General features: G+C 41.3%; 1 protein-coding gene across 2 annotated transcripts in view; it reads left to right on the plus strand.

Annotated features, from left to right (window-relative positions):
* The window catches only part of edil3a (EGF-like repeats and discoidin I-like domains 3a), a 295,097-nt gene that overhangs the window by 216,779 nt on the left and 52,072 nt on the right, over nucleotides 1-26,246 (plus strand). For both annotated transcript variants that reach the window (XM_079815049.1, XM_079815050.1), the window contains 3 exons: nucleotides 13,314-13,469; nucleotides 15,585-15,729; nucleotides 19,851-20,035. In XM_079815049.1, the coding sequence (XP_079671175.1) occupies nucleotides 13,314-13,469; nucleotides 15,585-15,729; nucleotides 19,851-20,035 (486 nt within the window). The remainder of the gene's footprint in view (nucleotides 1-13,313; nucleotides 13,470-15,584; nucleotides 15,730-19,850; nucleotides 20,036-26,246) is intronic.

Here is a 26,246-nt window from a genome sequence, read left to right on the forward strand (position 1 = left end):
CATATTTTTGTTGTTGAAGATTATACGTCCAATAAAACAGTAGAATTTACCAGTCACTGTGTAATACAGCCAATGTTATTAGTATTTAGTACATTATTTGTTTCACGTGTTAGACTGGTAAATCAGTGCTGTTGCTTATGCATTTTCCAAATTGTCATGTAAATAAACAAATAATTAAAATATTAAAACAAATAAAATAAAAAAACAATTAAAGTAAAAAATATTAAATTTAATATCCATATAATTCAGCTTAGGGTAATATTAATACAATTTGTGTTTTGTCACATTTCCAACAATGTTTAATTCTAGAGAAATAATCAATTTTAATCAGGACACGGACCATGTCCGTGCGTCGCCTATCAATGACATCATACCCTCGATTTCCGTTTTTTACTTTGTAGAAACCTTGGAAACACCAAAGACGCTTTAATGTATTATGAGTTTTATTAGACAGGTGAGCATTTTTTTGGATACATTCATCGACAGAAAATGAATCATTGTTATATAGCTCAACACGTTTAGTCTTATTGTTTAAATCACGTTTTCTTGATTTACCCCGAGCACCATGTTTTACCATGCCTAATATTGATCTAGCTTACTGCAGTGTGCAACAAGTGTCTCGTAGTAGCCGCCGAGTGAACGTACAGAGCAGCATTATAACATAACTTGCAACACACTCAAATAATCTAATATGATAAAAACAGCACTGTGTTACCCCACATACACATGACCGGAAGAAGTGGATGCATTCGTCTGCAGCATAATAAAAGCTCCACTGCTCTCGAGCCGTGTGTCGTGCTAGTCTCTCATTAGGAATCACTCCAGTGGCCCTGTTCCGCTCCAACTTTTTCAGCCCCATCCTGCTTCATACTACAGTAATGTTAATGAATCTTTAATACATTAGCTCATCCATGAATATGATTTCTGCCCGAGTCCTGTTGGATTCTATTCCACCGGCTGTAGATGTGAAGACAACAGCACCCATGATTCCCCGAAATTAAGATGTCATCAAGCTATGAAAAATCACATATTGTGCCTTCAATAATTAACATAAATAAATAAGCTAACAAACAAACAAATTTAAAAAATCAACAAAAAGAGATACATTTATTAGCTTTGCATTTCATTATGATTAGGGTAATGTTAATACATTTTAGTGTTTCAGGGCCATTTTGTTGAATAGTGTATGATAAACAGTATTTGATCCATGTGTCATGGTAAGTCATACTTCTGCTGGTGCTTGTGCAATTATGAAATTGTAATATTAATAAATATATAATTGGCAAATATATAAATAAATTGATTGTGATGTGATGTGATGTGATGTGATGTGATATTGTGATATCCACTCATATTATATACGTTATACGATTTGGAGGCCCACATCTGGTCCCATGTAACCTAATAGGGATTTCTTAGAAAATAACATAACAGACAAATAAATGCTGATTAAGTAGTTATCCTGGACTCCCTCTCCTTCTTTTCATGACGTTGCTGATACCCAGATTTTTTGGTAACACTTTATTTTGATGGTCCCTTTTGAACATTATGTTGACTATAAGTAAATTTGCAACTACATGTCAACTAACTCTCATTAGATTATCAGTAGACTGTCTGCTTAATGTCTGCTAACTCTTTATTGTGATGGTCCTCCAACAGACATTCTACTGACTATAAGTAACTTTGCAAGTACATGTCAACTTATTCTAACCCTAACCCCACCAGTCTACTAATACTCTACTAACACTCTAATGAGAATTAGTAGACATGTAGGTGCAATGTTATTTATAGTCAACAGAATGTGTTAAAGGGACCATCAAAATAAAGTGAAACCGATTTTTTTCCCGACACTTTCAGTCTGTCTCACCTCCACTGTAACTTCACTTTTTAGTTCAACTGTTCTTGGAGCAGCATCAACTCTGATTGGTTCTGTTCACTAGCTGGGATGGGACTTGCGATTGTATTGGGTCCTTCTGCTGTGTGCCGCTGACTGAGCTGAAATAATTAACTCTTGGACTAAATCCCTCGGACTAAACCATTTTTGTGGAGGGGAGAAACCGGAGATATTTGGAAAACTTTAACTAATTGCATGTATTTGTTTGTCTGGCTATCACCAGACCAAGCTCAATTTAAGATTGAACATTGGTCTGGGGAGTCTGCTATGTATTTTCTACTGCACAAGAGGCATGATAAACAGCCTTAATTCAAATGTACGCAATTGGATAGTCTTTCAACCAATCAGACCACAAGAGGCGTGATCAACGGGCGACGACCGATCGCTTCTCTATCCATCATCGTGTCACACCCTCCAATAACGCTCCAGGTGGATTAGCCAGTCTGTGATTGGTTCCCGCAAAAGTGTAACAGAAGCAGATTTCATGATGAAATGTACTGAATACTTAATAGCGGGAGTTAGGATTGAAGTGTGTTCCGCGCTTAAAACAAGCCAACTGTTAACTGTTAAAGATTGCATTCGGAACCGTTCGGTACACACGCGCAGCGAACCAAAAGCCCTATACCGGAACGGTTCGGTACGAATACGTGTACCATTACACCCCTAATATATACTGTATTGATTCAAAAGAGTAGTGGAATTGTCACCACCCACTAGTGATGGCCCTGTGGGTAGTAGTTCGGTTACTAACTGATGTCCGATAAAAAATCTAGGTCCTGAAGCAAAAACAGTTTAGAATCACTGTTTTACATAATCTTATCTTAGATGCACTAAGCACTTAAATTTGAGTAATAGACCAGAGCTGTGTTGTGCGTAGAGCACTGAGTCGTGACCTACACAATTTTGGTTTGGCATGATGTCAATCCCTGTGGGCATGTCCTCCCTCTCTCCCACAGCAGGTTCAGTTGTGTGCTTCAGATTAACACTAACATTGAGGATGCGCCCTGCTGTGGAAGAGCAAACTCACAATGGTAGCATGAAGAGAAGATGGGGTGAAGTTATGAGCCAATTATGTGATAGTTAAACTCGTTTATCTAGAGCCATTTTACTGACACATAGATTCGGCATAAATTTATTTACACAACACTCACAATGAAGGGAAAAACATTGTAAATTTTTTAGTGTTGATTATTGATTTGTGTGCACAGTGGACTGAATGCATGATGCAGGTCGACTGACATGAAGGAACGGCAGTGGAAAGGCGCAGTAGGAGCCTTTGCCAGTCCAGCTGCTTTCCTGTGATGTGAAGGAAAGGATTTAGAACAGAATCACACAGTCAGTCTGTATCAATCGCTATGTTTCCATACAAAGTAGCGAATTGTTTTTACAGAACAAAATCATAATTTCCTGGGAAATTGGTGAAAAATATACTGTATGTAATAAAAATGGGAGTTGCTGCAATCAGGGAAGCCACGTGTTTTTTTTTTGGGGGGGGGGTTTGTAAATCATAAATTAGCACCTCAGAGCTCACAGACGAAATGCAATAAACGCTCTCATGTTATCTAGCATTTGGAGGCGGGTGCCTGGTGTTTGTGAACGCAATCATGTGAGACAGTTCTGGGAGGCAATTTTACCAAACCATTTTGATGACTTTGGCTCAGGCATTTTCGATTGGACCAAACCAACATTTGAGATGCTGTGCAATAAAATTGGTCCACTGGTTAGTCCAGTAATCCAATCACACCATATGTTGAGGGAAAGTGATGCATCGAGAAATGTATTCGGTAAATGTGTTTTCTGGACTTCCTTTGTTCCCCACTTTCCTGCTCTTCATTCGTTTCCATGGTTACTGATTTAGTTGCACAGCTGTTTCTCGTTTGCTTAGTTAAAGGGTTAGTTCACCCAAAAATGAAAATGCTGTCATTAATTACTCATGTCGTTACAAACCCGTAAGACCTTTGTTCATCTTTAGAACACCAATTAAGATATTTTTTTATGAAATCGGAGAGCTCTCTGTAAAGACATCGTTAAAATAGTCCATGTGACTCCAGTGATTCAACCTTATGAAACAACACAAATACATTTTGTGTGAAAAAAAAAAAAAAAACGATTTTATTCAACAATTTATTGACATGCATTATATGACTGATAGACTGCAACGGTTGGAGTTAAAAATCTTCATTTGTGTTCTACTGAAGAAACAAAAGACACCTACATGTAAGCAGATAAACATCACATTTTCCTTTTTGGGTGAACTATCCCTTTAAGCAGAAGCTGATTTTCAAAATTGTGAGTGTCAAACGTCTTTTGGGGCTGAAAAGCTATCTTGCAGTGCTGAAAAGCCTCTCACTCTAATTTCCAGGGCTGCGTTTCCCAAACCCTCGTAAGTTTAAGTTGATCGTAGAACAATTGCCACCAATGGTCTCTACGATCAACATAGGCTTACGATGGTTTTGGGAAACGCAGCCCAGGTCAAGGTGCTGCATTGTGGTAATTGATGCGACATGACGTCACTTCCAATGCATCAGCGCAATTAAATTGGTTTGGTAATAGCAAGGGAAAATAGAATGAAGTTATCTCCAAAAAAGAATTACAGCTGTAGTTTGTAAAACACAATACGTTCAAAGATGCTCTGTGGCTATATAACAAACAAAGTCTTTTATTGGGCTTCCTAGGAATGTATAATGGAACAAGGCATGGCTTTAACAGCCAGTGGTGTACTTCAGAAAGGGTGACTATGAAACGAAGGACTGGGAGTGTCTAGTGGAGACAGTTTTTGGCAGGTTGTCTAAATGGAAATGCTGGCTGTAGGGCTTCCACGACTACTGGTCTGGAAGAGCAGTTGACTAGTCGGCTAGTCCTTGTTTACCTTATATAAATGACTCTCATCTTGCAGTATAAGCAATCTTTGTGTGAGAGCAGTGATGTTTGAATGTCAGAGAAACGAATGGGTCCATATCTCCATTACCAGATTCATGCTGCTTGCACTGTCATAAACAGTGCAAAAATGGTCCTGCCCCACTCATTTATGGTTTCTGTCAGCCTTTGGCCAACATTTGATTAGTTTCAAGGATGTTTGCAAGAATTTAGGCTTGTGTGTCAATGCTCTAAATTCACTCCTTTCCTGTGTGTGTGCAAAGTGCTCCAGTTCCTATTTCTTTTCACTTCTGCGTAATTACAAATTCACATGACCATTACAGGTCATTATACAAAACTAATGCCATGCTTTTTCTTTTTTTGTGGACCAATAAAATAGTACTGCCAATTTGGGGAAACAATCACATGCGATTTTTCTTATAGGCTAACAATTGCAATTCAAGTAATTATTTGATTAAATCACAGCCTTTGTGATTTGATAAGCTATTCCGCGATTACAGTTTTATTTAGATTAATCATGCAACCCAATGCTGAAGTTATGTGACCCACGACCCATGATTCTAACGAATCGGGTGAGTAAATTTCTTCTTGTCCAATTCATAAAGAGATTTATGGAAGAAAATGTATGACAAATGTATTTGAAACAAAAAAAAAGCTTGTTGAATTGCACTAATTTAAAAAAAATATTCACCATGCTTGCATTTCAATGCATTGTATTTTTAGGGCTTGCATTTTTACGGGCTTAAATTCAACATGGTCATATATTTAAGCTGTGAATATTTCAATTCAAAACATTTCACACACATGTTCATTAAAAAAATCAATGATCCATATTCACCTTTCAGATTTCACTTCCAAAATATTTGGTCTGTTTAAAAATACAACTTATAATATTTTCGGTCCATTTTATTTCACTTTATAAATTTGCTTCCATCAATTCAGTGATTAAAATTTGACAGAAAATGCAACATTACATATCCGGGAACTGCAGGAATAGCAGTAGAGTACCGATGCATGATCTCCATCTGCTGTTAGTCTTCTCACCAGCAGGTGGTGCAAGCGGGTGATGACGAAGACCAGAACAACAGTTAGTCATTCATTCACAAAAACTGATTTACAGAAATGGAGCAAGCGGTAAGTGTATGTGATGATTAAATCAGGGCCAGTATATATGCAGAAAAGCTGATAAAGACACAAAAGCTGTGTTTATGATTTAGTCCTCACGGTTACTTTCCCTGTGTACATATAAACTGCTTTCTCTACTGCGGCGCTGTGCTGCTGTACTGGGGGTTCCCTCAATACTTTAGGATCCACCAAACTCGCACCTTATTGGGGATGTAGGCTATACCAGAGCCATAGAAAAAGAGAGTTGCGACACTCTTTGATCTCGCCGCCAGACGGTCACGTGGTTCATGGAGCTCTCAATAGTTCCAAACAACTCCGCGCTGTCAATCTGTTTGAATAGGATTAAGCAGGACAGGCAGCAGTTTCACTATATTTTTCACTATATATTACTATATAATACTATATATTTTTCACTATTTTTCTGGTAAATATTAACACAATATGTGCATCGACTTCGACTAGGCTTTACAGTAGCATTTTATTTTGGGGAGAGATAAGGAAGAGATTACTTTAACGTTGTTTTTGAGTGATCTGGTTATTTTATGTGGGTCATGTGAGTGCATGATTTTACAGCGTTGAGTGTTGTAGCCTATCACGGGCATTTCTGTTGAAAATAATGACCAGTCGTATGTTTCATTTACCAGGAATTAGAATCCATATCGATTAAAACAAGTTTTATACAGTATCTAAACGCTGAATGAATTTTAGTGCAAGTTTACGTTTTACACAAATCTTCCCATTATCTACAAATCCTCTCATCATAACAAACAAAGCACAGAGACGATTTAAATAAAGATTTTATTGTGAAGTTTAGTCAGAAATTTTAGTTTTTCATGAGACTTTGTGATTTTCCCTACAATTAGTTTATATATTTAACACTTCTGTGCAAATAAAGTAACAAAAATAGATATTTTAATGTTATAATTTAAATGTGAGATGGTGGTCCAGTGGGTTAAACCATGGAACTGATACGCAGAAGGTTACTGCATTTTTGCAGGTTAGCCACGTTAAGCATTTTTTCACATTAAGCTTTGTTGGGGAATTCTGGAGTATGACGTATGAGGGCAAGTTGGGCAACCCCAGTAATATTACAGAACAGCATTGCACAAGCTATAATATATGTAAAAAAAAAAAAAAAACACTAGGCAACTGAGATGTAATTCCCCAGATGAAATGTTTGATCTGTACATCAGCATCAGGGATATAACATTATAATCTCGTTCACAGAGAAAGCTGCTTACATGTACACAGGGAAAGTACCCTTGAATACATTGAATTAAACGTAAGCTTTTGTGTCTTTATCAGCTTTTCTGCATATATACTGGCCCTGATAATCATCGCATACACTTACCGCTTGCTCCATTTCTGTAAATCAGTTTTTGTTAATGAAGGACTATCTAACGTCTCGGTTACGTATGGTAACCCTCGTTCCCTGAAGGAGGGAACGGAGACGTACGTCGGACGTACCGACGAATTGGGATCACTTCTGGGAGCCCCTATCAGCTTCGAGCTATCTAGAACCGGCCAATGAACATTGGCGTGCGAGATTTGCATCTCGCGCCCCGCCCCGCGACGCGGGTATAAACAGGAAGCGAGAGCGAATGCACGCTGTTTTTCACTGAGGAGCCACACGTAAAGGCTCAACCTGCAGTGATGGTACAGCAACTGTGGCGACGGGACGTACGTCTCCGTTCCCTCCTTCAGGGAACGAGGGTTACCATACGTAACCGAGATGTTCCCATTCAGTCGGTCACGTTCGACGTACGTCGGACGTACCGACGAATTGGGATCCCCTATGGAAAACGCCATAGTTACTACCACTTCGAACGTGTTAGGTGTCGCCCAGCCCGCAGCTCTACAAATAAGGAAGAGGCAACACCCCTAGTGGAGTGGGCTCTTAACCCGAGCGGGCAGGGCACGTCTTGGGACTGATAAGCCAAGACGATGGCATCCACTATCCAGTGGGCCATCCTCTGCTTGGAGACAGCCTTTCCCTTCTGCTGTCCTCCGTAACAGACGAAGAACTGCTCTGAGGTCCTGAAGCTTTGCGTTCTGTCCACGTAAGTCCGGAGAGCACGGACGGGACAGAGAAAAGCTAGGGCTGGGTCTGCCTCCTCCGAAGGCAGCGCTTGCAGGCTCACCACTTGATCCTGGAAGGGAGTAGTGGGAACCTTGGGCACATATCCAGGCCGGGGTCTCATGATCACATGAGAGTTACCGGGCCCGAATTCCAGGCACGATTGGTCGCCCGAAAATGCCTGCAGGTCCCCTACCCTCTTGATGGAGGCAAACGCAGTCAGGAGTATAGTCTTTAACGACAGAACTTTCAACTCAGCTGACTGCAGAGGCTCAAAAGGTTCTCTCTGTAGTGCAGTTAGCACCAGAGTTAAGTCCCAAGAGGGTATGGAGGGAGGACGAGGTGGATTTAATCTCCTCGCTCCCCTAAGGAACCTGACGATCAGATCGTGCTTACCTAGAGATTTTCCATCTACGAGCTCATGATTAGCGGCGATAGCGGCGACATAGACCTTGAGGGTGGAAGGAGACAGCCTTCGCTCCAACCCATCCTGTAGAAAGGTAAGCACAGATGCGATCGAACATCTTCGGGGGTCTTCTCGGCGAGAAGAGCACCAATCGACGAACAGGTTCCACTTCAACGCATAGAGGCGCCTCGTAGAGGGGGCTCTAGCGGAAGTGATGGTGTCAACTACCGCTTGCGGTAGGTAACCTAGAACCTCCGCGTCCCGTCCAGGGACCAGACATGGAGTTTCCAGAGGTCTGGACGCGGGTGCCATAGGGTGCCCCGTCTCTGAGTCAGGAGGTCCTGCCTCAGAGGAATGGGCCAGGGAGGTGCTGTCGCAAGGAGCACTAGTTCCGGGAACCAAGTCCGGTTGGGCCAATACAGAGCGACCAACAGGACCTGCTCCTCGTCCTCCCTGACTTTGCACAGTGTCTGCGCAAGAAGGCTCACTGGGGGAAACGCATACTTGCGTTCTTCCCGGGGCCAGCTGTGGGCCAGGGCATCCGACCCGAGGGTCCCCTCGGTCAAGGAATAAAACCACTGACAGTGGGTCGTCTCTGGGGAGGCAAACAGGTCTACCTGTGCGGCCCCGAAATGACTCCAGATTAGCTGGACCGCCTGGGGATGGAGTCGCCATTCTCCCGGAAGTACCTGCTGACGTGACAGCTCGTCGGCCGCACGATTGAGCAGGCCCGGAATGTGAACAGCACGAAGCGACCTCAGATGCTTCTGACTCCATAAGAGGAGATGGCGGGCGAGTTGCGACATGCGACGGGAGCGTAGACCACCTTGTTTGTTGATGTACGCTACGGCCGCAGTGTTGTCCGTCCGGACCAGAGCGTGCTTGCCTCTGAGCGGCACTTTGAAGCGGCTGAGTGCAAGACAAACTGCTAACAACTCGAGGCAATTGACATGCCATTGCAGCTGAGGCCCCGTCCACAGACCCGAAGCTGCAAGCCCGTTGTACGTGGCACCCCAACCCGTGGATGAGGCATCCGTGGAGACAACGGAGTGCCTGGACACTTGTTCTAGGGGGACTCCCGCCCGGAGAAACAAAGGGTCCGACCACGGGCCGAAGGTTTGGCGGCACCTCGGAGTCACTTGGACACGGAGGGAACCGCTGTGCCACGCCCATCTCTGGACTCGATCGTGTAGCCAGCGTTGAAGCGGTCTCATATGAAGCAATCCGAGCGGCGTTACTGCGGCTGCGGATGCCATATGCCCCAGGAGCCTCTGAAAATGTTTCAGTGGTACCGCTGTCCTGCCTTTGAACGAATTCAAGCAGTCCAGGAACCGATATTTATCGGTCTCCCTCATGTCAGCCAGGTTCAACCAGAGATGACACTCCTGGACCACAAGCGTGGACATCGCCTGACCGATGGCACGGGCGGTGACTTTCGTCGCCCGGAGGGCGAGGTCCGTCGCCGTCCGGAGCTCCCGGAGGAGCTCTGGGTCAGGCCTACCCTCGTGCATGTCAAGGAGTGCCTGGGCCTGGTGGACCTGCAGCAACGCCATGCCATGCAAGGCGGACGCAGCCTGTCCGCAAGCCTTGTAAGCCTTCCCGGTCAGACCGGAAGAGAACTTACAGGCCGGGACGGGAGACGTGGGTCACCGCGCCAGTTAGAGGCGGTCGCCGGACACAGTTGCATCGCGACGGCGCGCTCCACTGGCGGGATCCCCACGTAACCCTTGGCTGGCCCACCGTCGAGGGTAGTGAGGGGGGAGGAGTCACTCGGCCGGTTTCTGGCAGAAAAAGGTGCCGTCCACGACCTCGTGAGCTCCTCATGCACCTCCGGGAAGAAAGGTGTCGGGGCGGGACGCTGAGAACCAGCGCGACCCACCCCGAAGAACCAATCGTCCGACCTAGAGGGTTCGGGACACGGTGGAGGGTTCCACTCGAGCCCAACCCTTTCGGCGGCCCGGGCAAGCATAGCAGCCATCTCAGGGTCCGGGGCAGCCGTTGCCACTCTCCCAGAGGGAGGCAGTACAACTGACCCTTCATCCCCCGAGGACTGAAACTCCCCCTCCGATGCAGCGATCGACATCTGTTCGTCCGCTGGAGCTCCAAAAGTCACCACTGGTCTCCCGTGGGAGGGTCCAGCGGGTTCTCTCGGAGGCTCAACCGGCTGCGGAGCTGAGGGATTAGGGGCCTGAGGAGGATCGCTCGGCGGGTTTGCCCTAAACGTAATCCTCAGATCACCCTGGCCATCCAAAGAAGCAGGTCCACCCGGGTTAGGGGTAGACCTAGTTCGTGGGATGGGTAAGGGGACTCCCCCAGCCCGGAGGTAGGAGAGTCTCGATCTAAGCTCCGAGATAGTCATGTTCCCGCAGTGGGAACATGAACTATCCACAAACGCCGCCTCAGCGTGCTGTGTGCCCAAACACGTGAGACAGCGATTGTGACCGTCAGCAGGGGACAGGGAACGACCGCATCCAGAAACGCACGGGTGGTAAGACATCTTGAAAAAGACGGCACGTCACCCGTGAAGCTCTTTTTGTGAGGAAAACACTCTGTGCTGAAGCACTCAGGGGAACCGCGACAGCGCACAGGATTGTAGTGCAGCCCGTGCCTGTACTCAAACAGGAAAACGCCCTACCCAGACCAACGGGGTTGCTGTGATAACAGCAGTTTTCTCTGTTTTCTCAGAGGCAGCTCGATGAGTCAGCGCGGTCCCGCTGAAAGGTGCCGTTCCTCCAACACGCGTCCTCCTCTGGTTCTCTCCGGTCCTTTGTAGATCTCTTGCTTGATAGCAGCGAAAATACTCGTCTGTGAAGATGAGTGAGTCCTTCATATGCCTGTGTGGCTCCGAAGTGAATGACAGCGTGCATTTGCTCTCGCTTCCTGTTTATACCCGCGGCGCGGGGCGGGGCGCGAGATGCAAATCTCGCACGCCAATTGTTCATTGGCCGGTTCTAGATAGCTCGAAGCTGATAGGGGCTCCCAGAAGTGATCCCAATTCGTCGGTACGTCCGACGTACGTCGAACGTGACCGACTGAATGGGAACTGTTGTTCTGGTCTTCATCATCACCTGCTTGCACCACCTTCTGCTGAGGAAGACTAACAGCAGATGGAGATCATGCATCCTGCAGTTCCATTCCAGCGAATTTGTAAAGTGAAATAAAATGGACCGAAAATTGCCTGCTGAATAATAGTTTAGGTTGTGTTTTTAAATGGACCGAATATTTTGGGAGTGAAATCTGAAAGGTGAATATGGATTGTTGCAAGCCCTTAAAATACAATGCATTTAATTTCATCAGCATCAGGCCAGGAATCTTTGCTGGCAAAAAGAAAAGACTCAACCATTTTGGCAATATTAAGCACCCACAGTTCTTGTCCATTTGCAGATCTTCACCTTACAGGACACCAAATCAGTCTTCCAAAGCTCCTCTGCTCTTGAGCTCTTATCTCTGAGGCTGGTTTCTCCTTTTCACCCCAGTCTATTACCTAGTCCCGCTTGTTCTACGACATCCAGTAGTCATCATTGGCCCATGAGACTGAGGACTGTAAGGCGTCTCTATTTGAACTACCCATTGCTAGCTTCATTTCACAGCAGTGCAACTCAGACATAAATCACAAAGAAATATGAATGATCTGACCAGAGCTGTGATTGCACTCAATTTATAGCATTCTGTGGAATGCAGACCACCAGCAGCCTTGACTATCACAGGCTGCTGTGATACCATCATCACTGCAAGAAACCTTCAATTTTCAGAATAATTCTAGTCATGTTAGAAACCGTCTTTGTGTAAAAATAAAGGGATTAACACTGTAATATGGTTTATGGTTTGATTTGAAATCATGTTAATGGAATATAACTGACTAAACTGGTATCATCTTCAGCAGGCCTTGTTTCAGTTATACATGCATGCAATCTTTTCATGATTTGTACCATCTAAATATGAGAATGTTTCAAGTAATATTATACAATTATTCAGAAGACATTGACATACAGAGGTTATCATGTAGGTAAATGCAAAAGTATATCCAACAGATATTCCCAAATAATACATATACCCAACAAAAAAAGAAAATCTCAGTTGCAATTCTATTCCGTGTGTGTGTGTGCAGAACATTAAGTTGTGGACACATTTACCGTTGCTCAGTGAAATTCTGCAGGCGTAATCCAGTCAGTTCAACCGGAATCAATTGGAATAGGAAGCTTCATGTGAGAGCAAAACATTTCCCCTCATACAACTGTTTTCGTTGGTGATGTTGTCTAAAATGTGGGTTTCTCAATGTTAAAACAACGGGTAATGACAATGCTGACCTTGGGCCATCAAATGATCCAATAAATTCCAAATCAACAAAATGAAGTCCCCCCCTATATTTTTTTTTCTTGTTCAAGATGCTGTTTCACTTAGATAATCATCACAATAAGGAAGAAAAGACTAACGCAACTTCCATTTCATGCAGCACACAATCGTGCCTCCTTATTGTTAAACCAATAACTTCTCAGAAACCATCATTGCTAGTTCTAATGTGGCATTTGTAATAAGTAATGAGAATTGGACACACACTTGGAGAGCAGATGCTGAATCCATAGGTTCAACAAACAGGAGGGTTTTTGAGGCCATCTGGGTTTATTTTGCGAGTACTAAAATTACTAGAAGCAAACATAAAACTGAAATAAAAATAAGTTATGTAGAAATACTTAAAAAAAATAATGATAAAAGCTCATAACAAAACTATCAATACTTAAACTAAAATAATGAAAACTATTATATTATAATACTATTATAACTATTATTCAAAATATTAATAAATACTATAATAGAATAACTATTAAGCTAAATAAATAGTACTACAATAAAACTGTAAAGAAGACTATTTTTGTCTCTTTCTTTCTCTCTGAATCTGTTATCTCTCTCTTGTGTTCTTTCTCATCCTCGCTCAGATTAACCTACAGAGGAGGATGCGGGTCACAGGAGTGATAACCCAAGGAGCCAAGCGCATCGGGAGCCCAGAATATGTTAAGTCGTACAAAGTGGCCTACAGCGATGACGGAAAGACGTGGAGGACGTACAAAGTCAAGGGCACGGAGGAAGATATAGTGAGACATTTTTTAATTAGCGAAAAAGAGCCACATCAGTCACTCAGCATGTGCTTTTGCTTCCTTCTACGCCGTATGCATTTTCAGGCTAGATTTTTAGGGGATAAATGAGAGCTGTCAGGGCCTCAGAGGACATATGGTGTTCATCATCTCATATGCCATCTTTTTTTTTTATTAGACAGTGTCCAGATCCCCTCTAATAACTTTAAGTAGTTGCCATTTTGATAATTTCGGACTCTGTTTTGTTATTGGAGATTTTAGCCATGATATTATATATTATATGGTATTGTATTATATTCTTACTCTAAACAACAGTGATAATTCCATCATATTTAAGCATTTAAATGTAAGTATTTGCATACCAAATTGTGACCAGTATTCACTTTTACATATATATGTAAAATATATATGAAATATATATATATATATATATATATATATATATATATATATATATATATATATATATATATATATAATATATATATATATATATATATGTATGTGTGTGTGTGTGTGTGTGTGTGTGTGTGTGTGTGTGTGTGTGTGTGTGTGTGTGTGTGTGTGTACCTATGTACATAACCTATGTATGTCATTCCAATCCTGTATGAATAAGGCATAACCTTATTCCTAATATTGTGTTAGTCCCTGTTTTGCTGCCAAAACAGCCCTGACCCGTCAAGGCATGGACTCCAACACAGTGTGCTATGGTATCTGGCACCAAGATGTTAGCAGAAGATCCTTTAAGTCCTTTAAGTTGCGAGGTGGGGCCTTCATGGATCGGACTTGTTTGTTCAGCACATCCCACAGATGCTCGATTGGATTGAGAACTGGGGAATTTGGAGGCCAAGTCAACACCTCAAACTCGTTGTTGTGCTCCTCAAACTATTCCTGAACAATTGCTTTGTGGCAGGGCTCATTATCCTGCTGAAAGAGGCCACAGCCACCAGGGAATATTTCCATGAAAGGGTGTACATGGTCTGCAACAATGCTCCGGTAGGGGGTACGTGTCAAAGTAACATCCACATGGATGGCAGGACCCAAGGTTTCCCAGCAGAACATTGCCAAAAAGCATCACACTGCCTCAGCCGGCTTGCCTTCTTTCCATAGTGCATCCTGGGGCAATGTGTTCCTCAGCTAAGTCATGCACACCCACCCGGCCTTCCACGTGATGTAAAAGAAAATGGGATTCATCAGACCAGGCCACCTTCTTCCATTGCTCCGTGTTCCAGGTCTGATGCTCACATGCCCACTGTTGGCGCTTTCAGTGGTGGACAGGGGTCAGCATGGGCACCCTGACTGGTCTGCAGCTATGCAGCCCCATGCGCAACCAACTGCGATGCACTGTGTATTCTGACACCTTTCTATCAGAACCAGCATTAACTTCTTGAAAAATTTGATCTTGTCTGTTTGATCGGACCATAAGGTCCAACCTTCGCTCCCCACTTGCATAAATGAGCCTTGGCCGCCAATGACCCTGTCGCCAGGTTACCACTGTTCCTTCCTTGGACCACTTTTGATAGATACTGACCTCTGCAGACCACTGGAGAACACCCCAAAAGAGCTGCAGTTTTGGAGATGCTCTTACCCAGTCGTCTAGCCATTACAATTTGGTCCTTGTCAAACTCGCTCAAATCCTTACGCTTGCCCATTTTTCCTGCTTATAACACATCAACTTTGAAGTCAAAATGTTCACTTGCTGCCTAATATATCCCACCCACTAACAGGTGCCGTGATGAATAGTTAATCAGTATTATTCACTTCACCTGTCAGTGACGTTATAATGTCATAATGTTATGCCTGATCGGTGTATGTGTGTATATATATATATATATATATATATATATATATATATATATATATATATATATGCATACATACATACATACATACATACATACATACATATACAAGCACTGATATTTACTTTGAGAAATGCAAACCTTGTCCAGTTTAATTTAGCTTGGACCCTTTTACCTTTTTTCACAAATTACTTGTGTGTTAGTAAATACACTTTTGATTAAAGACCAGTATAATAAATTGGGGTGACTTCTCTCAGCATTGACTTCTCTTTTCTCTCTCGTTTTGTGAAATCTCCCCACGTTCTCCCGCCAGATCTTCCGTGGGAATATTGATAACAACACTCCATTTGCCAACTCCTTCACCCCTCCTATCGAGGCTCAGTATGTGAGGATCTACCCGCAGGTGTGCAGAAGACACTGCACTCTTCGCATGGAGCTCCTGGGTTGTGAACTCACGGGTGAGTCACCTCAATAGACAGCATGCATCATTCTGAGAGCACATCCAAAGGGGAAACAATGTTATGACTCTGAAACATTGTCCAGACTGTCAATAAAATGCAACAAAACAGGGTTGAAGTAAAAAAAAACAAAAATTACTATTTAAATAATAGCTTGAAATCATACAGCTATAATACAACTTTATGACAGCTATAAATTCATAAACACACTTTTGCTGGAAAATGATTGCATACAGTTGCTTTCAAGAGTATCACAAGACATTTAATTACAACAAAACCTCATCTGTGTGTTCATTCAGATAGGTAACTACATTGGTGGCATATATATTTACACTTTACAACAAGGTTTCATTAGTTGGCATTAGTTAACTATTATTAACAATATTTCTACAGCATTTATTAATCTTAGTTAATGTTAATTTTAACATTTACTAATGCATTTAACATTTACATTATTAAAATCAAATGTTGTATTTGTTAACATTAGTTAATGCACTGTGAACAAACATTAACAAAGATTAATAAATGCTGTGACAAATGCATTGCTCATTGTTAGTTCATGTTAAGTACATGTCAGTAATACATTAACTAATATTGACAAATGAGACCTTATTGTAAAGTGTTACCAGTTAAAAGGCATACGAATACATATTAATGATCAATATGAACATAAGATGTAAGAACACTAAGGGCCCTATTTTAACGATCTGAAACGCAAGTGTCAAAGCGCGAACCGCAAGTAACTTTGTGGGCGGGTCTCGGCGCTGTTGCTATTTTCCCGGCGGGATAAATGGCTCTTGCGCCCGGCGCAAATCTAAAATGGGTTGGTCTGAAGTAGCTTCATTATTCATAGGTGTGGTTTGGGCGTAACGTGAATAAACCAATCCGAGCGTCATCCAACATTCCCTTTAAAAGCAGGTGCGCAAGTTCCATTATGGATTGCTATTATTATGGCGTATTTACCAGGCGCACGCCAGGAGCGGTTCACAGCCGAGGAGACTGATGTTCTTGTAAGAGCAGTGAAAGACAGAGAAGTGAAGTTGTAATGTTGTACATTATGGTAAAGGTGATTTCACAGTCTTTTTTTTTTTTTCAGTCTTTCAGTTTTTTCAGTTTTTCAGTCGATTTTTTTTCCTGGTTCTTGACGGACAAACCAATTTGTCAGATGTCCTTATATACATATATGTCTTGCCACTATTGGGCAAACAGGTCTTATCCTTAATTATTACAATTAGCCTGAATCATTTGTAAGCTAGATTTATGCCTATTTTTTCACATCTTCGTGGCACACCACAATGATTTCCGTCATCTCATGTGTTAATATTTTTTTAGTGTAACAATTTATGATTTGCAAAAATAACTGTTGCATCTGTGTAGGTTACATGAGCAAAGTGTATGCGCGTTGTGCACGCTATACATTATGGTCAAGCATGCGCCCTTAAAATAGCATAATGAACAACGCGCAACGCGCCACTGACTTTAGACTAGGTTTTTTCTGGTCAGTGGCGCAATTGTTTAATGGAACAGCAAAATAGCACCAGGGATTGTTTGCGCCGGAACACGCCTCCTTTTTTGCGCTGAACCGCCCAGGGAGCGCAAGTGCATTCACTAGTTTAGCGACGTGCTTCTGTGGAGGGAAAAGCGCGCTTTGCGCGGGTGCAAAATAGGAATGACACATGCGTCGGTGTACAAAGTCAATTGCGCTGGGTGCAAGATAGGGCCCTAAAAGTAAAAGTTTCATTAACTTTCCTGAATCTCTTTCACACTGGCCTTAGGCCATCCTTATTGTTGAGCCCTGAAAAGGCGCATATGCAAGTGTATAATATAATTCATATTGTTTTCAAGCTCACTATCTGAGCATGAGATGGTCTTATAATTTTTTTTTTTCAACTTCACCTTTATTTATATAACACCATTAATTAAAAACGTCTCAGCATCTCAGTGTGTCGTTCCCGCTTTTTCAGGGAACAAGATTACAGTCAAGTAACCCGAGACGTTCCCTTTCAAAAGCTACTCTCAATGCTGCGCTATGCACTAACAGAACGAGAATACCAACGCTGTCACACTAGAAGTGTCTGGACCCCTCAAGGTTGTGGACAGGAACTAGAACATAGGAACTTGTTGTGGCAGAATTTCTGTATGAAAATATGCGTCCTTAGATCAAAGAGATTGCAGCTCTTGTGACTGTGGCGGCCAGTCAATAGGGGATGGGGCGATTGGGAGCCGCCCCCTTCAAGTTAGCCAGAGAAGAAGGCTACTTGTTAAAATGTTAAAATGCAAAATCATTTCAAAATAACTATATTTAGTCATACCATTCGACTGGTGGTCATGTTAGCACCTATTAAAAATCAACAAATCAAAATTGTATTTTGTTTGTTTTGTGTGTGTGGGGCGCCGGACAAATAGGTGTCTACGTAGGTTCGTAAACTTTAGAAATGCATGTGACTTGATGCTGAGCGCTAATTGGCTTTTTCTTTGCTTGGTCTCACAAAGAGACGTGGATGCGTCAGCACAGCTCACTGGGGAGCGTAGGTTTTTTCAAAGACAATGCGTTCCCAAGAGAGAGATAGCCCACAAGCGTTTCTTCAATGTGAGGCAACATCGTATAACCGTGTGCCTTCACACCCATGATAGTTGAATATGTCGACGTCGAAGGCACAAAGACACACAATGTATATTGTTTCCCCAATGAACGAGTTAATTTGTCATGGAGGTCTTCAAAGAAGGGGAGAGACCATCAATCATGTCCCTCCTCCTGTCCACCAGACAGAAATCTATCCGCTAACTTTGAGCATTTGGGGGTCTCTTGTTCCTGTGGCCAGTCCAATTGTAACCTGGCCATTGCACAAGTCACCACCTTGAGTAGTTCCTCTTGCGCTTTATCATCAGGGGAGGCACCCTCAGAGGAAGCAGACACGAAATCCATCTTGCCAGAAACAAGAGATGAAGCACCCTTTGCCCGAGCTCAACCTGTCTCTTGCTCCTCAGCCAAATCGACTTGTGATCCCCACAATCTTAATGTAGGAGCTTGCCCTTGAAAATATGCGAGACAGTTTACAACTCACAGTGCTCGCATTCGCCAATGCTCAAATGCAAGGGCAGCATGCTCTTCCCCCAAACACCCAAAGCAGAACTCATGCATATCGTAATCAGGGATGGGTCGTGAACAAGGAGGCATGCGTCACCTGATTATTTGCGACATGATGTTCTGCTTTTCTTTTTCTTTCACATTGAGAAATTTCTGCACACTGACAACTGAAACTCTAACTCCTAACAAAAGTGGACAGATAGGGTGTAGCACGCACACACAATGCCGTCTCTGAAGACAAAGAAACTTGAAGGCGCACTCGTTTCACATATTTATAACCTCTCACGAGCACAAATTCCAATGATGGCATTGTCAGAGGTAGTTTAAAGCTGAGGTCCTTGGCATGTTTGCCACACATACTTCACAACCGGTCACACAAAGATGTTTTCTTATAGCACATAGCGCAGCATTGAGAGTAGCTTTTGAAAGGCTACAACAATTGTTGACCACTTTGCTGTGCAATAGGTCTAAGGACAATCAATCAAAAAAAAGATATACAAAACACTGTTTTCAAACATAAAACAAGAGCAACAACTACACAATATATCTACTATGATTAAAAGAGCAATATGTTTAAATCTTTGTTTTAAAATCATGCAGGGGCAGTTCTAATAAAACAGGTAAGCTGTTCACCTCTCAATTTCTGCCTAGCCCGGGTAACCACACCTGGTTGAATGACCTTTAAGACCTTATTGAAGAGATAGTAAATTAGAGAGGAAGGCAGGTGCTAATCCATTCAATGATTTAAAAACAGGTAGCAACAATATAAAATCAATTGTGTAGTGAATTGGAAGCCAGTGCAGAGAAATTAAAACCAGTTAGAAGCTTGGCAGCTGCATTGTCTACCATTGTTATGCTTGAATTTGTTTTTTGGAGCGAAACAATACATAAATGATAGTTAACCTGCATTCCTTGCTTAAAAACATATCCAGCATTAAAACACTCACCTGCATATTTTAGCTTGTACCAGCATGGAAATTGATTTTGGTGTAATATGATCTGTGAGCTAATGACATGCCTTTGAATTCTTCAGGGTGTTCAGAGCCAATGGGTATGAAGTCTGGCCACATTCAGGACTACCAAATCACAGCCTCCAGCATCTTCAGAACTCTTAACATGGACATGTTCACCTGGGAGCCTGGGAAAGCAAGACTGGATAAACAAGGGAAGGTCAATGCCTGGACATCTGGACACAGTGATCAGTCCCAGTGGCTGCAGGTAGGGTTTATTATAATGTCCTTATATGCTTACGAACAGTCTACTGTTATGTTGTCTGTTATTGGCTCTTATTCACAGAACTATACAGAACAGCTGTGAATGATTACATGTAAAGATAAAATGTGTGTTGCAATGAAAAGATCACTGCATCATGGATCAGGGTGTAGTCTACATAAAACAACATTCAGTGTTCAGATGATCCCTAATACAGAACCTCAACAAAGATCAAAGCTTTGTCGTGAGGACAAGATGTTATTTAGCTCCAAGAATCAAAGTTTCAACAAAATCCCAGTTATCCCTTCTCCCTAGAGCATCTCAGCTTGCTCACTCACTGATCATTAAGGTAACCAAGCAGGCTTCAAGCGAGAGCTATCTGCTATCATCCAAGCATCTTGATACCACTGTCATTACGTCATATTTAACCGTATTTCACTTTAATCCTGGCTTTAAATCCCTGGCTCAAAATTTATTTTCATTTAAATGTGTAGTATTATAAATTATGAATCTCTCACAAATCATGAAACTCTTAATATATTTTAAAATGTAATGTATTCATGTGATGGCACAACTGAATTTCCAGCAGCCATTACACTCGTCTTCAGTGTCACGTGAATTTTGATTGATAGTGTATAATGGGGCATGTTGTCGCATTATACATTACACAAGGCTTTTAAGTAACATTTAAATATAACAATTTTACAAATTATTATATATATATTTTTAAAGTACAAACATATCAAACCATTATTTGACCTAAGAATGTTGTACTTAAGTAAGGAGGGGTGAAAGGTAGGGAACAGCTCTGGTCCTGTCACTTTCTTTCAGGTCATGCATAGCCTTGCACTATAATAGAGCTTAATATATTGTATAAATGTAGGGTTAATTCAGCCTATAATATTTAAAATGAATGACAACTTGCTCCAACACATTTGTTTTTTGAATATTACGGATATGGGGGACGTTTTTAAAACCATTTTATTAGGTACACCTTGCTAGTATTGGTTTGGACCCACTTTTGCCTTCAGAACTGTCTTCATTTGTTCATGGCATAGATTCAACAAGGTGCCAGAAACATTCATCAGAAATTTTGGTCCATATTTACATGAGCTGCTGCAGATTTGTCGGCTGCACGTCCATGATGTGAATCTCCCGTCCTACCACATCCCAAAGGTGCTCAATTGGATTGAGATCTGGTGACTGTGGAGGCAATTTGTGTATAGTGAACTCACTGTCATGTTCAAAAAAACAGATTTGAGATGATTTGAGCTTTGTGACATGGAGCATCAGCATTATCCTGCTGGAATTCCGAACATGAGTACACTGTGGTCATAAAGGGATGGACATGGTCAGTAACAATACTCAGGTAGGCTATGGCATTAATGCTGCTCAATTGGTACTAAGGGGCCCAAAGTGTTCCAAGAAAATAGCCCCCCCCCACACACACACACACACACACTATTACACCACCAGCCTGAACCGTTGATACAAGGCAGGATGGATCCATGCTTTCATGTTGTTTATGCCAAATTCTGACCCTACCATCTGAATGTCGCAGCAGAAATCGAGACTCATCAGACCAGGCAACATTTTTCCAATCTTAGCTGAGGGGAGTTGCACCCGGTGTGGTCTGCTGCTGTAGCTCATCTGCTTCAAGGTTCAACATGTTAAAGATGCTCTTCTGCAGACCTCGGTTGTAACGAGTTGTAATTTGAGTTACTGTTGCCTTTCTACCATTCTCCTCTGACCTCAGGCATCAACAAGGCATTTTTACCACTCACTGGATATTTTCTCTGTTTTGGACCATTCTCTGTAAACCCTAGAGATGGTTGTATGTGCAAATTCCAGTAGATCAGCAGTTTCTAAAATACTGAGACCAGCCTGTCTGACACCAACAACCATACCACATTCAAAGTCACTTAAAGTCCCAATTAAATCAAAATTGAAGTTTTTTGGCTTTTAGGATGAATATGTTAGCCTTACTGTTATCTATTAGCTAGTGTGCTCCAAAACAATGAAAACATTTGCATTTAGAAGAAATAAGCATTCACAAATTACAGTCTCTCACTTCCGCCAATATGGAACAATGATTTTGATGACATCACCCAGAACTTCATCTTCTCACCGGATTTTCTGTCCAATCAAATGCTCTCTAGAATCGACAGCCCGCCCCCAAATAGACACTGAAGCTGCAGCTAAAATCAGTCACTTGTTCTCACATTTACTCTTTTCTGCATGGTGAATGGCACATAGTGGACTATATAGGGAATAGGGATCAATTCAGAGAGTGTAAATAAGTCTGGTTTATCGTTAATGTCAAGTGAAATGTCTCAGCACGGACACAGTCTGCTCGGGTCCAGAGACACAAAAGCACAGAGCGGATCATATGCTCGAGTTGGCGTATACCATAAAGCGTAGCGGACCCATCTAAATTATGCACAGAATGCTATATTTTAAAGCGATATGGAGGAGTTTAGGAGGAGAAAGAGTTAGAGGTTAGGAGAACACTGCGGCTTCACAGATCTCAATGGCTCTGGCCGAGCTATGATATAAACTAACCACTATTTTAAAAAAGGAGAGGACCTGTTCGATATGTCCCGTCCTATCTTCCTGTTTCAGTCGAAGTTTCGTCAACACATTGAATAATGCTGCGTGTTTCAGGGCACTTCAGTGAGTACTTTAAATATTTTTTTCTTCCCCATTCTGATGCTCAGTTTGAACTTCAACATGTCTACATTCCTAAATGCATTGAGTTGCTGCCATGTGATAGGCTGATTAGATATTTGTGTTAGCGAGCAGTTGAAAGGGTGTACCTAATAAAGGGGCCGGTGAGTAATTCACTAGCAGCATTTTCTGGATATTTTGTCCTGCATTGATATAATTCCATTTGTTATTTTTGATAGACAGCTCTGTAATAGATGCGGTTGTGCCATTTTTCACAGGACATGGACTGTTGTTCATGAGATGCAGGGAATGTCATCACATCTGAATAATTTTCTAGCTCATGAGGTGTTAAAAGTGATTAATATCCTGAGATTACTGAATAAATGCTCCAGTGCAATCACAGAAATTGAGTGAGTCTGAGACACAGTTGGGCACATTTCAAACATCCGTTGCCATGGTGAACTGTGAGCATCTGCAGTGGTTGCCCCAATGGAATAATCAATACCAGTGGCATCACAGAATGACTTTAGGTTTAACAGATTAATGGAATTAATCAAGCTTAATGACAAATTAAGTATTCTAATTAATCAAGACAATTGCAGTGCTGCAGAGGCAAGAATTACCTCACAAACTGCAGTAACCTCAGAGACATTTTGACCGAACGGAATACAGTGCTGTGCTGAATCACACTACATCAAGAACCTGAAGATGTCAGCGTGTCTCAGCTGTGCACTTGCTTTTACATCCACTTTTAGATCAGGAGTCCTTTATTTGTACAGTATGTCCATAGATTTCAGTGAAAACTAAGCTGTTGTTACTTAGAGCCCTTTATTTCAATCTTTGTTAATGATCTTGGTTTAACACGGTTAAACGGTTTGGTCTCTGTATGCTGACATGTTCAGTCAAGCAGACATTTTACATGGCGCATGCTCATGTCAATATTGAGTAAGACTCCAAGTGAAAAGTCCATTTGCCTACATTCATTTCGCTGGATTAGGAACTGCATCAAGTTGATGCAAATAAAGTCTTATATTGCCAGGCAGTTTGTTTTAGTGAATTAAAATACAGGCGGGAGTCACAAACAACATTATATTTTACATCTGTCGCAAAGTTTCCCTCCATTAACCTATCAAAAAACAAATCATACTGCTTTTCCAGGGACTTCTAAGGTCAAACAAACCACTCACATTAAAATGTATATAAATCCCATTGACAGGTTTTGGAGCTGTTTGAATGAACCAATTACTCACAAGCCCTTCAAATACATTGCAAATCAGCTCTTTTTCTTCTGTTTGGACATAATCCACAGCAGGAAGGCCTCTTGAAGTTTCTGTTGATTGCTTCCAAACATGCTGAGTCGACCAACAGGCAGTAAGGGGACGGCCATTCTCCTCCTCTTACATCTGTCTAGCCCGCCTGGGTCTATCTTAGGCTTTTCGTCCTTCAAATTTTGAAAAATTGCCTTTTCGACTCGTTCCTCTCCCTCCTCTTCTTGTGTAATGAATCGATTTAGTGTCCTCATTTGTGGTTTCCTGTGTCTTTGCCACTACTCAAAAAGAGATCTGACCTCAGTCCCACACAGAGAAATGTTAGCCTTCATCAGGCAGGAATGAGAAAGAGCACCTACATTCATTATGGATCTTAAGCCTGCTCATTACAGACTATGTGCATGGACAGTTAGAGAAATCTTTGCAGTGGTTTTCTGCAGCAAAGACGAGGACTAGAATTTACAAGAATGTATATCAAAGTCAGCGTTTCTCCAACTGGGGTCTTAAATAGCCAGGGGGTCTGTGGAAAATGTCTGAATTGAGAACAAAAACCTTTCTGCAAAACCATGACAAGCAATGTGATAGAGCGCAACCGAGGCCGCTCACTTTTCCAGCAGCCTGGGTTCTGGAAGGATTTTTCTCATTCATTTTCTCTATATAGACATTTCGACATATTTTTCAATAAGGTTTCAAAATGAATTATATTACATCATCATAAACAAATTTGAACAGAATTTGAAAAAGATAGGATTACAAGATTGTGTGTTGTTATGATTGACCATTCATATAATCAAATCAGCAATGCTGATAGAATATAAAACTGCTAATTAAAGTGTATAAATGTGTTTAGTTATTTATTTGTGGTAGCCTAGCTACACAGGATTAGTTTTGGGAACCTCTTCTTTGTACTCTATATAAAAGCATTTATAACCCTGCAGTGGCCTGTTATCTAAGTTCTTCACATTGTTAAGACCACATTTTTCATTACCCTCTAGAGGGGTCTTTCTTTTCACTAGAAAGACTTTACACTAACACAGATGTGAAAGAAGCTTGACTTTATATGTTAATTATTACTGGAAAGTGTCATTTCACACACATTGCAAAATAATTTATTTAATTTTAAATCATGTAGTAATATGTTAACGTCATGTTAGTTTTGTTAGAGGTCACATGTCTTTTAAATTGTTCCTTTTGTAATGCAGCCTCACAAGAATTTGACTTTGTATTTCATTTGGCCTGAGGTCATTTTAGACAAATTCTTACACAGTGATTTCATCAGATGATTTCAGATATAGCAGACATTATTACACACACTACCGTTCAAAATATTTTTTTTTAACACTTTGATTTGGCAAGGAAGCATTTAATTGATGAGCAGCAAAGATTTTTACATTAATTCAAAAAAATCTAATTCATTTTGTTCTTTTGAACTTTCCATTTATAAAAAAAAAATGGAAAAAGTTGAATGGTTTCCACAAAAACATTAAGCAGCACAACTGGTTTTAACATTGACAATAATAAGAGGAGTTGTAACATTTTCTTTGAAACCTGTATTTATAATGCATAATAAGGGTATTCTCAATGCATTATAATATTTGCATAATGCCTTACAAACAACCTATAATACCTATAATCCAACCTATAATATGTTGTGCCATCTGATAAATAATCATAACAGTTATAATACATTATAATACTTACATATTTGTGGTTATAACTTTTAAGAGTACAATGCATCATACCACCAGACAAAGCCTGCATTTATAATGCATCATAAGGGTATGCTTAGTGCATTATAATTCATGCATAATGTCTTATAAACAACCTTATAATGTGTTGTATCGTCTCATGAGTAATCGTAACAAGCACTTTCTTTTACATGTTGCATGTGACACTGAAGACTGGAGTAATGATACTGAAAATTCAGCTTTGACAAAAGTCAACTTTGCATTGTAAAATATACAAATATAAAATTCTTATATTAATAATTATTACTGAAATAATAAAATATTACTGTAATAATATTTCACAATATTAGTGATCAAATAATTGCACACTTGGTGAGCATATATAAGAGACTTATTTCAAAAACATTAAAGAAAAAATTTGTGACCCCAAACTTTTGAAATGTAGTGTAAATGCCATTATAAAGAGAGTACATTGTATTCTTATTTAAACTGCAATGTTTGTGGTTAACTCTTTATTTCTGACATTTGTAACCAACTGCACTTTTGGCACTTTAAAGAGCTGATTCAAGTGCCTGGATCGCAGTGATGGAGTAA

This window comes from Gobio gobio (genome assembly GCF_949357685.1).
Source record: "Gobio gobio genome assembly, chromosome: 4".
NCBI lineage: Eukaryota > Metazoa > Chordata > Actinopteri > Cypriniformes > Gobionidae > Gobio > Gobio gobio.